Here is a 14348-nt window from a genome sequence, read left to right on the forward strand (position 1 = left end):
TCAGGCCCAGTGTATGCAGAGCACATATTGTATGTTCATCCAGAATACACAGCAGCTGTGTATAAACATTTATTATCATTTACATTTATAACAAAAACCTTGAATAACAGGCAGAATGGCTGTATGGTGTGGCTCACATGATTTTAATAAATTAAACATATTTAGGCGGATAAACAGCCAGGTGTAGTGCACCACATCCACTAGTAGAATACGTGGCAGAGAGGTTGCTGTGGTTATGTACAAAGGTCCACAGTTAACCTTGACCGTGTCCATATACTGTTCAGCAGTTCAAAACATAACTTGATTTAAACAATCAATCTACAATACAGGTTCTCACAGTTTCCTTAAGTCAAATCTCCTACGGATGAATGGATCACATTAATCAGATTATAACTTGTCAATCAGATGGAAAAAACGTATTGAAAACACCACATGGTCACAACATGATGACAATCTATGGCAATGTTTCTTTAACACTCTTCTGCTGGTGTGACTATGATCTCTGGTAGCAAAACTTTCTTTGATTGAGAAGCCATGACACAAGCCTGCACCACTGTGTCTGACTGTACTGATGAAGACTGGGAGAGGTGGTGCTTCCTAAGCAGGATCAAATGAGGGTTCCGCAGTAGGGAATATGCCAACATCCAACGTGTCCTGGCCCGGCTATTCACAGGGGATTCTGTGAAAAAGTTTAAAGTTAATAAACTAAAAACTAAGAAAAAATAATTATGATAAACAAATGCATAAATGCAATGAAGTGGGACCTAATTTAAAGAAAAAAATTACTAGTTTCATCACTTGGTGTATCTTTGATAGTGTCCAGGTGGTAGCAGTAGTAGTTATTTAGTGGAAGATTGTTAATTTAAGAGACACACATACAGACACACACACACACAGTACTGACCGGACTGCAGGTTGTTGAATGTTGAGTATACAGATGCAGTGTGTCTTTCCAGCTTGTGATAGACCAGCAGCTGGCAGAAACACACCATGACTGGATTGTTATGGTAGTGGTCAGCAAAGATCATCCCAATCCAAGTACCATAGCCTGAAACATGCAAGAAATACACACACACACACACACACACACACACACACACACACACACACACACACACCATATATGAGACATAGCACTGAATTTATGTGTTGATGAAAAAAACTCCTCTGATGTTTTGTAAAATGCTGCCATCTCCTGGAAGAAAATGATCTTCAAGAATGAATGGCTGTGACATTTAACGTCTTAACTCCTTGAACCAATATTTAAGTTTTGTCACACATGAGCCTAGGTTGTAGTTAAGCTTACCAGCATCCAAGCTTTCATATCCTCTCTGCATAATGGTCCGGTCTATGCGGGACACTAGCCACGTTCCTGTCACAATGCTGAACAACAGCCTCATTATGCAGGTGCTGATCCCCATCACCACGTTGTAGAAAAAGAAGAAGTAGTTGAAGCAGTGGAACGCCTTCCTGAAGAGAGGGAAGAGAAACTGTGATTTACAGCTACTACAGATTCACTTTGAATGACATTCAGTTGTTCTATTAACGTTCAACATATAGGTATTAAAAGTAACATATTCATTCTGTATCTGCTTGTGTCAGCAAGTCACTGAAGCTGCTTTACACCACTGGTTAAGTGAGAAAGTGCTTCACCATCATCACATTATGTCATCAAACAGTCCACAGCTAATTTCTGTTTTGACCTTTATTACCAGCACTTCCCTTTTTGGTGGTCAGTGTTTGCTGCCAAATGGAGGACCTGGGTTTGATGGTCTCATGGTCGGCGCTTACGTTATATCTGTATTGAAATATACCAACCTGTTGTTGATAGCCAGAGGTTTCTGCTTATCAGTTGGAGACATTTTGTCCTGAAGGAAGAAGATCTGAACCAGAGCTATCTGGAGGAAAAGCAGGGCAATGACCAGAGTGATGGTCAAACTGAAAGACACAGGAGAAAGGTTAAAATCAATCAACCAACATGTTTATCTATCAATCTAACCATCCATTCACATGCAGTCATATATCCACAACTCCACAGAAAGCAGCCTTACAGTATAAGCCCCAGGTTGCTGAGCATGCTCAGTGCTTTTCCATGCTGTATGGGAAGAACCAGCGCATAGACGAACAGCAGAGCAAACAGGAAGTGGATAAAATGGACAATCAGGTAGCCTAAAGAGAAAATACAGAAGAGACATTTTCATATTTTACTCATGTGGTGTGACTGTGCTGTTGTTTTGTCATTTTTCTATTCCATTCTCAAAACAAGTCTTTTCTGTGCAGTAGGACAATATTACAGATCCATCCATGCATAACTCCTGTAATATTTTCACATGGCCACTATCAACAAATGTAATGGCTGAGTAAAATGTTCCTCTACAAACATGTTTAGTGGTATTCCATTAAAAGGTGTCTAAGGTTTTGTTGAGATGTTGATTTGTGGAGGTTTGATACCAATTACTGGATCTTAGCCATGGATGAATCACTGAATGGGCTTACTGGGCTCAGGCCCACGAGCCTAAAGTGGGATTTGTAGCTGTGCAGCAGACCTTGCGCTGTAGCCTACGCTGTTGTGAGCATTTATACTTGTGCTGTGGTCTGTGTCACTCTGCACCTCTAAAACAGTAATCAGTGGCAGGGTTTCTGTGAAGTTCAGTTGATTCAAAACACAACAAAAACACGGCTTAATAGAGACCTTAATTTCAAACACAAGCACAGAAATTGGCTTCACTATAACTCGCAGCATTCACAGACAAACACTTGTCTTTATCTGGACACATTTTCCCCACAAATACATGTTTTTAGCACAAGTCTATGGCATTTTACTCTGTATAAATTAGCCTAGCTAATAGCAGAGATTTCCTCTGCTCATATGAAGCCAGGATAAATCTCGAAGTATAAATCCCTGAAAGATGAATCACAAGATTCAAAATGCTATTTTTGTGGAGGCTTTACTTTTTTCACAATTTATTGTTTCTTATATGTGAAATTAAAGTAAATAAAAACTTCGTTTCCACTGAGGGAAATGGTCTCAGCTTACAAAAATAAACAGGAGGTCTGTGTTGCCGCGTAGGCTCCATGTTGACGCAGAGCCTACGCCATTGCTGTGGCATCGATTCAATGCAGAAGTATAAATTCCGCCTAAGTAGAAAAGGTGGTGGGGCCTTTTGCATATCTGTGACAGCTGTCTAAGAATCCGCCCATGATCTTAGCTGGATTATTTTTTATTTTTGTTATCACAAAGAAAACTACCAGACTTTTGTGCTTTTCTCACCACTGTTACATTGCCCTGACGGTCAAAGCTAAAACTAAAGCTCTCCAGTGAATTACTTTTGCAGCATGAGATGGGCTTTACCTCAAGTTTTACTGACAAACCCAAAATCCCTTAAATGAGTTGAACTCATTTGATTGCATCTATTATATGAGCTTAGTCACTGAAGTTAGTCATTGTCTAAAACGCCTGTTAATGTGTACTTTCCCTCAACAGGAAAGCAAATTTTGGGCTCAGTCCCATAACATGTGCTGATATAAATACATCTGCTCATCTCCTGTTTTTGTTTTTTAATTTCATGTAGTACATGTCAGTTCCTTGTGTGTTTCAGGAGATAAAAAGCTTACCCCACAGTGTAAACGCTATTTGCCAACCAGAGTATCTTGCAATGGAAGCCTGTGGAAACAAAAAACAACATAAAAAATAAAAGTTATTTTAAATGCAATAAAATAAAGAAAAAGGCTAAATTAAATGAGGTGAAGACATTCACACATGTAGAGTACCACATGCTCTGCATATTTGAATCACCACAGCTACAAAATACTAAATACGAAAGTAGTTGCCAGTGTGAGTGTTGGTAGAGCCTGCTGGTGGGGTGCAGTGGCCATATGGTTTTCAGTACGAGGAGCAAAGAGTATGTAAATGACATACACTGTGACGCACATCATGGCCTGTAAACAGGGGAAACTGGGGCCAGTGTCGTAATTGTGAATGCTGGTTTGGGTCTTTAGTGCCAAGCTGAAGTCAAATTTGCCCAAGAGTTGCCTGCCATCTGCTGCATGCGTGTGTGTGTGTGTGTGTGTGTGTTACTTACTACGCTGAGAGCAGATTTGGGGTTGCGAAACCTCTCAGGAAGAAAAGTCTTCTGTCCCCTCCACAGCCGCTTTAAGTGTTTTCTGTGGCGACAGTGCACCACGTCACTCATCTATGAGGTTCTTTGTAATAACTAATTAGGAAATTTCATCTAACTTTCCAAAACTAAATCAGTTTACTTACTTTTTTTAGACAGTTATCTTAGAATTTCAATACATTTTATATATTTATATCTATTATTAGGTCTCTTACCTGTAACAGGCCAAGACATGGAAGCAATAGGCCACAGAATTGAGACTAGCGAAGATGGTGGTAGCAAACCAAGACCCTGAAATAAACGAAATAGCAACAATCTTTCTTAGTTAAATTTATCAGGCCGCAGTGGAGAGTTGATTTTTGTTTTTTTCTTATCTTTAGAACCAAGGAAGCAGGACAAATGTGGTGGAAATGTCACCAAAACCTGTTTGATGTCCACCATACACAAGAATGAAGCATCAATCAGATCGTGATTATGAGGGGGGGTTAGACCAACTCACTCCTAGCCACGAGGATGAATTCTTCCAGCTGTGGTACCATGATTTCCAGAGGTTCAGTCTGGTTACAAGAGGCAACCAGCTGTTTTAATGTGTTCTTCCACCTTTCTGCTTTGTCAAAAGTCACATTGCTGAGACTGTAGTCTGCCAGGGTCATCTACAGAAATGACACAAACATCAGTATATACAGCAGATGCTCAGATAAGGTGTGTGTGTGTAACACTTGTCCAAGACAAAGTGTATGGATGAGACAGTTAAATGACAGGAGATGTCTTGCCGTACCGTATATAGGCCTATAAGGGATATAATGACGGTGCCAATGATCCTGTTGGGAAACTTGAAGTGGGGATCCCACTCATACACTCTTCTCTGGAACCAGCTGAGGGGCTTACTGTGACACAGAAAGGGGTGTTAAAACAATTATGCATGTGTGTGTCCAATGGATTTTCTCCAGATGTAAATTATACATAACATCCTTAATCCAATGTTCACATAATGGAGGTGAAAAATCCTTCCATTTATACAGGACAAGCCTTCTGGCCAGAAGTGAGCAAAAAGAAACAATGTGCATTTGGGCTCTACTTAAGTTACCATCTAGAGGTGCTGGACATGGACAGACGGGAAAACCAGCCATCCAAACATTGCTTTTTTATTTATTTTTTTTCTACCTGTCTGCATTGGTCTTCGTATCTTAGCGCCACAAAAGGGTGTAAGCTTCTTATGAAGATTGATGCACTGTTAATCTTGCAGTCAAGTATTTTATACTCATACTGTGCGTGGTTGTGACTGTCACCCACCCTCCCTGGAGACTAGCCTAACAGCCTTTATTGGAAAAACTTCCTAATATGAGTCAGAGAGGGCCGTGATACACCAAAGTGTGTCAAGGGGGAAGTAAGGAACAAGCAGGGGGGATTGAGGGGCAGGTGCTTAAGTCCTGAGTTATATAGTGACAGTGCATGCGGAGAATAAGGAGGAAAAAACAAACAAACAAGCAAACAAACAAAAAAACAGAGGAGAAACAGGCAGTGTAGCTGATGTATTGTGGCCATCCAAACATTGCTGAAAACGTTTTGAATATTAAATCCCAGAAATGAATTCGTTTCGGACATGACCAGAACATGTGACATAAAGTGGCAGAAGACTGTGCTGCAACTACAATTTTTGTGGCATGTAGGATTATTATTGTTGCATGTAAAACATCTTCCATGTGACATTACTCATGATATCACTGCAGTAGAGAAGCTGACTCCCAAATCTTGGGTGCTGCAGCCAAACAGCACCTGAACGTACCAGGCTTTAAACTGGTACGCACTGAACTAAATTACCACACTGCAATGAATAAATAATTGTGATTGATAAACAGAATTTTTACTTTGATAGATTATCATTCTGCATATACTCATCTCCCTAGGGAAATGAATGATAAATAGTGACTGAAAGGTGGCCAAAAAGACTCATAACTAGATTTTTATGTTCTGTTTCTGAAAATTACTGATGTCAAGTGCTCAAAATTTTTGGTAGACCCGTTAAATCATGCAGAAAAAATGTATTGCTCAACCAACAGAACTGAAAACCACCACTTAAACCAGAAGGACTTGTACATGACTGTGTAATCTACCTCTGTGCAGGTGTTTTCCTCAGCAGTCTTAGTACATGCTGCACCTGGTGGTGCTCAGTCAGCTCCTCAGGGTCCTGACAACAGATACAAAAACCTGATATATAATCAGTGCAGACTGTACTGTGAGGGGGAATAACATGCATACATTTCACAATAAAACACAAACTAGTTTATCGATCAATAGTTTTATCTACATTAAAAATACACAGCAAGAATGATTTCAACGATTTTATGCATTAGGCATGCTGACCTCTTCTTCCAATTGCAGATGAATTCGAATAGCTTTTACCAGAATGTAGATAAATCGCCCCATGAGGAAGATGAGGGAGAGGATGCAGGGCCATTGCACAATCACCTTTTGGTATTTACCCAGAATCTTTAAAACCAAACACAAAGTCTGTCACATTTTCTCATGATATTTCAAACACATACCAACAGGTCACTCTTCATACATCAGTGTTTTGTAGAGCCTGATTTATTTAGGTGTGAGGGAGGAGGCTGGTTTCTTGGTGGAGGCCACGCTGCAACAGGCACATGATATTAACACCATTCATGATGAGTTGAATACTCACCTACCTTACCATTGGGGCAGGTGAATGTATCCCAGACTGTAACAGTGATCCTAAAAACAAGCAGGGAGACATGATGTTTTGTGAAAGACAAACACTAAAGAAACCCTTTGCTGTTATTTGCCACATTTTTAAGAAAAGAAAACATATATGAGTGGCTGTTTACCAGGCCAGAGAGTAGAATATTCCCAGCACTGCCCCAGCTGCTCTGAAAGGTGTGGACAGACAGGCAAAGAAAGGGAGATAGACCAGGCCCACCTCTAACGCTCCAACCAGATACAATATAGCTGGGAAGAACAATCAGACAACATCACATCAGTTAGTGCGTTTATTTCTTGTATCTGCAAAGTAAACAGGTCTGATTGTAGAGCCTGGACAACAATGGTAAACAATGGGAGTACCTCTGGCCCAGGGCGGGACAGTGAAGGGGACGTAATTTTCAGAGAAGAGCAGCAGGACGCTGGAGGACACGGCACCAAATGCAAACCCATAGGACCAACGATTACTGAGGCTGCCTATCGTATCCAAAGGACTGAAACACAGTGGAATCATTAACACAAGAACATATCGCTGATCATGTGGTTGCTAATGAAGCCTGTCAGAAATACAGGTAGACTGTTGCTTATAACGACACCAGTAGCTACTGAATTTCAGACACGTCAGTTGTGATATTAAAACAGATATTTACTATTGATTTTTCTCTCCACATTCATAGTTGCTGTCTGCTGTTGACTTACACCACAATGGCAAAACGTCCGCCTAGGAAGGGCAGTCTGTCGTCGATGGCCAGTCTCTTGGCTCTCTTCTGGAGGAACGAGAGCACCCCTGTGATCACCAGCTGGAAGACAAAAAATCAATAGATAATATACAAACAATGCAATGCTTTGTTAGCATTGCTGAAAGTGTGTGAAATGGAAATAAGTTGACTTATATTGTATGTTCAAGGTGGCAGGACGATTCACTGAATTGAGGAGTCATCTTGTAAAAACAAGGTCTCACATTTGATCCACCCTGCAAGTGTCCTAAGATCAAGTTGCTGTATCTACCTGCTCATTAATTACAGATAAAGTAGTCACATGACATCTATGGCATGTCTGTCCGTCCTAGAAGAGGGATCCCTCCTCAGTTTGTCCTCCTCTGTTTTGCAAATTGCAAAGTTTTGGTGCTTTTGAGGAAACATTCGGGGTTGGACCACCAGAGCCCCTCCCCCCAGCTTCACTCCTGGATAAAAGGACAACTTACTGCTGGTATGAGCGACAGGTGCAGGAAAAGATCCACTGAGATTCCATTTTGACAGTCCTGAACTTTGGCGACCCTGGAGAAACAAGATGTAGCACAGTTTAATGTAACTGATCTGAACTTTAGGCTCAACAAAATGAAACTAAACTCAACTGAGCAAACAAGGTTAAAAAAAATCATTACTATTGTATAATATGAGTTCATAATACATCAATAAACTCAGGTTCAGGTTCACTGTCGCTCTGTCTTGATTCAAAACAGCTAGATCCAGGTTGTTAATCATAACTCAGCGTAACATCATAACCAACAGCTGATAGTGACAGAGTAAGGAGCAGTATCGTAATGCTAGCAGCAGTAAGCAGAGTATTTGCAGTGCGTACTCACCCATTGTTCGCTGGGATTCTTATCATCATTGATAAGTCAGTTTACTGAAGTCTTATAAGCTTGTCCTGCTACACTGTGTAGATGAAGGAAGTGACAGGATTGAAACCACTTCTCTGTTTCCTAGTTTCAACCACGTGACCCACACATTTTGACCTTTGACCTGAGGATTCAACACTCCATTTCTCTGTATTTTACTGTCCTCTCTGCCAGTGTGTTGCTCTGTGCTTCTTTCGCTGTTGCATTTCCTCACACTCTCTCGTTTGCCTTCATCACACACACGCACACACGCACACGCACACACACACACACACACACACACACACACACACACACACACACACACACCTGAATATTATTGACCACTGTGTTACTCAGTTTCAGGAGTGTAAACATTTGGCTCTCCCATGGAGATAACCAACTGATCATTCACCTCCTGCCTTCACTTTACAAAGGAATGCTTTCAGATCATGTGACCTAAATCAATATCCTTTCTTTTTTCCTTTCCCCTTGTATCGCCTCTGTTGCAAATCAGCAACAAAAAAAGCGTTTACTAACTTCCTCTTCATGGATTTTTACTCCCTCACTTTTTTACTCCCTCCATAAACATGATCCACAATTCATGTGTATAAAAAACAGAAGGTTGTTCACTGCTGGGCAAGTTTTATTACTGTTTGCAATGGCACAAAAGTTTGGGACATATTGTTGCACAGATCTGTGTTGGGTTGATAATCAGGTCTGGATTGGTTCCTTTAGCTTTGGCTTCATCCCCTGCGCAGGTCAGCAGCTCTCCTCTTTGGCAATCAAAATGTCCGTCTTGGTTGCTCTGCAAAGAGGATCATAACATGACATGGCTGTGAGTCATTCCTTTTCGCTTAGCTGAGATTCAGTTCAACTTTGTATCAGTGTTGGTGGTTAGATTGAAAACAAGGCAGTTTAAAAGACTGTTTTTGGAAGTCACACCTCATATAAACTCATTGTGTCTGATTGTGGGAGTAAAGTCGAGCAACAGTGGAGATAAATTGTAAAAAAAAAAAAAAATCTATGTTTTCAAGAATTGGTCATCAGAAAAATGAAACAGTAATGACTAATGACACTAGGTCATTAAGTGTGAAAACAAAGAGATGAATCATAAAGTGGAAAGCTTCCAGTCATTTGAATCAGCTGCTGCTGACAGCCTGTTCAGGGTTCAGTCTTGTGACTGTAGTCCTTAAATTCATCCACCACCAACACTTTGTCCTCCTCACAGTCAACATGGATGTTGTTGAGCTAATGTGTGACTGTCCTGAGAGTGGAGCAGCTGTGTGTACTCACTGCCTCTGGACACACAGGGTACACTCATTGGCATAAGTGTTTCCATCAGTGCCACACACAGGGGCGAGGTTCAGAGGGCAGGCGTCTATCTGCTCCACATCAGGACAGGAAGGCTGCCAGGAGATACACACAGGTGCTGGAGTGACTTAGGCTACTTTCTTTCTATACCTCACTGGAAAGCTCAGCACAAAGGTGTAGATTTCAGCAGGGACGCAGGTGATTCATCGCCCCAAGTGTTTGTCCTCCCCAATAAAACAGAATTAAGAGAATTTACACCATAAACTGACACAGAAAGGCACTTGTTGCAAAAAAAAAAAAAATCCACCAGAATGCAGGAAATTAGGTGTTTGAGACTTAAATTTTTTTAGTGTAGGACGCCAAAACCCTTCATTTCACATGTCCACCCCAATCTTGAAACAACACCCATGCCTTAGCTCAGCTTTCATGATGTACGCTTAAAATTCCTTCAGTAACACACATTATTATTCATATCACTCCTTTTCTGACACTTAAACCACAGTCCACATTAAACACCTCTTACATGCACACACACCTTTCTCAGGAATCCAGATTTCTCCTCAGCATCTGTAAAGGAAGCAGATGATCTCTTAACCCAAACATGTGTACATGATATGACTCCATATGCCTGCTTATGTGTAAGAACATGAAGCCACCTGATACTGAAAAAAATATCAACAGCATGCAAAACTGAGTGTTCACCCACAGACTTGAATTCTACATGAATTTGTGCCAAAATAAGGACAGTCAGAATCAAAATCAGAATCTTGATAACTGCCATGTAGGTTTTCACATACAAGGAATTTGCTTTGGTGATTTGGTGCATAGAGGTACATAAATATAGATTTAAAAAATTACATTAAAATGTTAAAAAAATGATATTAAAAATGTACATCATGCACAGGGTGGCTGTTTAAAATTTAAGATATAGGCTGAAATGTGCAAAAATATTTTCTACCTGACTGTGATTTGTTTTAAAATAGTCAGTGTTAGTACTATTCTTGATCCATTACTGTTATGACACTATAAATAGTGGCGTTGAAATCCTCAAATGTGAGTGTTTAATATACCGCACAGTGCTTATAAAAAACATCCAAACAAGTATTTCATATTTGAATATTTCTCTTAATTTCAAGTCGTAGATATCTGTTTTTACCTTTACTTCTACTTTTGTTGAGTCATTGTAAAAAAAAAAACCCACACTAAAACCCCTCTGACATAATTTTGCAAGATGATAAAAAATGAAAGCTTCCAATGGGGGTGAATACTTTAATGGACACTGCGTGTTTCATTTTATAGCATCTAAATAGAAATCTCTAGAAATTGTTCTTTTGACATAAATCTATAAAAACCCTCAAACAAGAATGCAAAAATATCTCAAAAAAGTGTGTTTTCTTTGTTACCTGCAGCCACACAGATGAGCAGGAGTCCCAGAAAAACAACTCTTCCAATCATGATGTCGGTGTGTGAATAACTAAAAGTGACAGAAAACTCTGGCAATGTATTTGTGTGGGCGTGGGTGTGTGTGTGTGGGAACGCAGCAGGTGAAACTAGACACACAAACACATGCACACTCTAGAAACTTATAGTCATCAGCTCAAATTAACACATTCACGCCCAAACATACAGTATCTTTTGTTCAGTCACTGGCTACAAACTCCCATTTCACATTTCACAAACAGACAAACAAAATGCAAAACAATCAGGTTTTTTTTGTTCAAAATGTATGAATTTTTTATTTATTAATGTAAAGAGTAACTATACACAATGCTTAACAGACTCAAACAGCTGTTTAATACTTAAAAATGTAAACAAATAATAATATTGAGCACGAGAAGAGAAAAATCACCACTGTAGTTCTGTCCTGCATGTCTCTCTTTCACTATCTTACTCATGTCTCTCGTTGCATGTCAGCCTTTGTTCTCCATTTCAGGTTTCAAACAAACGCTGTGATTCAACGACATAGCTTCATTACGTCTGAATTATACCTGTGTTCCAGTGCAGCGGTTTGTTTTTAAATTGTCTGATACACCCAAATCCCTACTTCTACATCTTTGACACGACAGGCTATGAAGTCGATAAAGTGCTCGCAATTAGCTGAGGGGTTTTGGTGCGTTCCAAGATTTGATATGACACAGAGAACCCGTAATGACAATCTGTCATCAATTTAAACCCTGGATACGAGTTGGGTTTTTTATGGACTAGAAAGCATTACAAGCACAACTCTAACTGCCGTGGTCCCGTATTCATGCGTAGTCTGGCTTGTCGACTAGCTCTGGAAACATTGTTTTGTGTTAAGCATCTCAACCTCACGTCTAGAAAATTTGAGTTAGTAACAGTACAGTTAACTTCAGTGTGGCAGCTTATTAAGGTGGACAGAAAATGGGGTTAGAATTTGGCAACATGAGTAAAAAGAAAAAACTTGCAGTCTGATGAAGACTGAACGAGGGAGCGCACATTTTACACGTGAGCTTTCTGTTTCGAGCTGCTGACGATGGGTAGAGAACTGAAATCAAAGCTTTACAAAACAGTTGCCTCTTCTATATTATGCTGGTGGATCAAAGATATATATTCAGCTCCATTTGGCACAGATACTGTTTGTTCACTCCACTGGTAACAATGTTTTTTCTGACTTGACACCACAAAGTTGCTACTGTACATAATATCCACATTGGTACTGGCTCAGGTCGTAAAACGCTCCCATTGCGCCCTCACACAGGCACACATAAAAACACGTTACTGGAAAAGATCTCACACAAGCAGAAGATCTGTGTCTTCACTGTGTATGAGAACTACACCTGCAGGAACATTTCCATCTCATTGCCAAAAATCACATTTTAGATACAGATTTTCCTTTTTTTTTCTTTTTTTTTAAACAACAGAATTTAGATGCCACATATACAAACTGTATGTGCCAGTAATCCCACAACAATGGAGCACAAATTTCAGTTGCCTCCAGTCCTTTTACGAGCCGATCTGTCGGCATGCTTCGGCACACACACAGAAGTGCTGATAGTCCGGGTGTGTGGCCCAGTGGAAAGCATGCAGTATATTTTTCCAATGCACTTTCAGAAAAACGAGTCCAAATCCTCCAGCAATCCCCAGCTTTCACGTGAAGTCACAACTGCCAGTCTGCGATGGTCACCGTGCGTCCGCTCTGAGTCACCTTCAGTTCATTTAAAGAGAGCAGGGCGAGTAGAAACAAGCCAGTATAGCAGACTGCACATCCTGTACAGACATCAAGCAACCACAAGATTTTTTTTCTATGTTTTTTGAAAATAAAGGACACATTTTTTTTTTTTTTTAGAAAAACAGTCAAGTTTCTTTCATCACCTTCACAAAAAGAACTTTTTTGTGCTTTGATGTTGGTGTCTGTCTTGTACATTCCTGGGCAGCCTACATACATTGTTGTTGTTGTTTTAATGGAGTGCTCAGATTTCTCTCTCCACCATGATACAGTATAGGCACTGTGCTGGACAATGTCAAAGACACAAAGGAACAACAAATAAAAAAGACAACTTTGTTATCAATCTTAATTGTCATCCAAACAAAGGGAAAAAAACTCCATAGAGGTTAAGTCTATTAGAATGAAATTACCTTTAAAAAACCTAATTAGTAAAAATTAACATGTTGCATGATTGTGACTGAAATCGATTGCATTGAAGATGCTGTTTTACCATCATTTGCGTGATAAAAACCACTGCGCTTGGTGATGAAGAGAGATCGAGAGAGGTTTGACCCTGAATAAAAAAGTAGTCAGACCGTCTTTCAGCAGTTGGCAGTGAATGATCTGAACTTTTTTTTGTTTGTTTTACGCTGTCGTGATTTCACGATACAGAGCAGCACGTACACAGTCCTGCTGACGACTGCTAACTACTTTTAGGAACGGGGATTAAAAACAAGAGATATTTCCTTCCGTCATCCCCGATGCCATGTCCGTTGAGTGAGTAGCAGGGCTACAAACTTTCCAGGCTAGCGCAGCGTCGTAATTCTGCTGTCACTTCAAGTGTTTTGAGTCTTTACTTTCTTTCTGTCCATCTCGTGAAGGAGAAGCGCCGGTCTTCAACCCTCACAGGAATATCTTCTCATCTTAAATATCTTTATATATATTTCTTGCATTGATTTGCATTGAGTTTTCATTGTTTCAGTGTCTGTCACGATACCTGCAGTCTCTGCCCTTTCAAGAGGCTGTGCGCTGAAGTGCAGGCCCACTGAGAAATGATAACAATTAAAAAAGACTAAAAAATAGAAATAAAAAAAGGACATAGTTCGTCTCCCCCCTGTGGGTTAGTGGTCCATATTTTCTAGGTCGGGGGGAGGGGTGGGTGAAGCATAGCAACTCCCACTGATGGTATGTTGTGGAATCAGACACAGCTCTCCCTGGTCTTGTTGTCTGTGAGGAAAGAGTTTAGCTGGGAAATGTCCACTACCACAGCGTCCCGTTTGTTCAGATGGACATCTTTCAAATGGTCCTCGTCACTTTGGTCCTTGGCGAAATTTACAAACACCTGTGGGAGGGAGAAGAAGAGGAAGGAGAAATTAGACTCAGCCTGTACTAAAATCACAACCCAGCTATAGCCAGAGCCTCGGGTGCT

General features: G+C 40.3%; 3 protein-coding genes across 6 annotated transcripts in view; all 3 read right to left on the reverse strand.

Moving 5' to 3' along the window:
* Window positions 1-84: 84 nt before the first annotated feature.
* On the reverse strand, window positions 85-8662 carry stra6l (STRA6-like). The gene is made up of 18 exons (XM_049571745.1): window positions 8425-8662; window positions 8044-8116; window positions 7539-7639; window positions 7203-7333; window positions 6968-7088; window positions 6809-6854; window positions 6483-6608; window positions 6233-6306; window positions 4897-5005; window positions 4618-4771; window positions 4334-4409; window positions 4083-4164; window positions 3616-3664; window positions 2052-2169; window positions 1819-1938; window positions 1307-1470; window positions 905-1048; window positions 85-679 (listed from the first exon to the last, which is right to left on the reverse strand). The coding sequence occupies exons 1-18, from the start codon at window positions 8451-8453 to the stop codon at window positions 471-473; spliced, it is 1926 nt and encodes a 641-aa protein (XP_049427702.1). The 5' UTR covers window positions 8454-8662; the 3' UTR covers window positions 85-470.
* Window positions 8663-9064: 402 nt separating this feature from the next.
* On the reverse strand, window positions 9065-11295 carry spink4 (serine peptidase inhibitor, Kazal type 4). Its single transcript, XM_049571755.1, has 4 exons — window positions 11157-11295; window positions 10289-10320; window positions 9736-9848; window positions 9065-9247 (listed from the first exon to the last, which is right to left on the reverse strand). The coding sequence occupies exons 1-4, from the start codon at window positions 11206-11208 to the stop codon at window positions 9202-9204; spliced, it is 243 nt and encodes an 80-aa protein (XP_049427712.1). The 5' UTR covers window positions 11209-11295; the 3' UTR covers window positions 9065-9201.
* Window positions 11296-12535: 1240 nt separating this feature from the next.
* LOC125885909 (phospholipid-transporting ATPase ABCA1-like) overlaps window positions 12536-14348 on the reverse strand; it is a 39096-nt gene continuing 37283 nt past the window's right edge. For all 4 annotated transcript variants that reach the window (XM_049571732.1, XM_049571729.1, XM_049571730.1 and 1 more), the window contains exon 49: window positions 12536-14261. In XM_049571732.1, the coding sequence (XP_049427689.1) occupies window positions 14118-14261 (144 nt within the window). In that variant the 3' untranslated portion in view covers window positions 12536-14117. The remainder of the gene's footprint in view (window positions 14262-14348) is intronic.

This window comes from Epinephelus fuscoguttatus, linkage group LG3, assembly GCF_011397635.1.
Source record: "Epinephelus fuscoguttatus linkage group LG3, E.fuscoguttatus.final_Chr_v1".
Taxonomy (NCBI): Eukaryota; Metazoa; Chordata; class Actinopteri; order Perciformes; family Serranidae; genus Epinephelus; species Epinephelus fuscoguttatus.

Bases quoted from the DNA above. Each gene is read 5' to 3' on its own strand.
- stra6l (XM_049571745.1), bottom strand. From the start codon at position 8,453: ATGATGATAAGAATCCCAGCGAACAATGG. The intron at 6,855-6,967 runs GTAAACAGCCAC...GCTTGTTTTTAG, and splicing joins ATATTCTACTCTCTGGCCTG to GATCACTGTTACAGTCTGGG. The intron at 1,471-1,818 runs GTTGGTATATTT...CCCTCTCTTCAG, and splicing joins CCTCTGGCTATCAACAACAG to GAAGGCGTTCCACTGCTTCA.
- spink4 (XM_049571755.1), bottom strand. From the start codon at position 11,208: ATGATTGGAAGAGTTGTTTTTCTGGGACTCCTGCTCATCTGTGTGGCT. The intron at 10,321-11,156 runs GTAACAAAGAAA...CTTCCTTTACAG, and splicing joins GCTCATCTGTGTGGCTGCAG to ATGCTGAGGAGAAATCTGGA. The intron at 9,849-10,288 runs GTGTGTGTGCAT...ATCTCCTGGCAG, and splicing joins AATCTGGATTCCTGAGAAAG to CCTTCCTGTCCTGATGTGGA.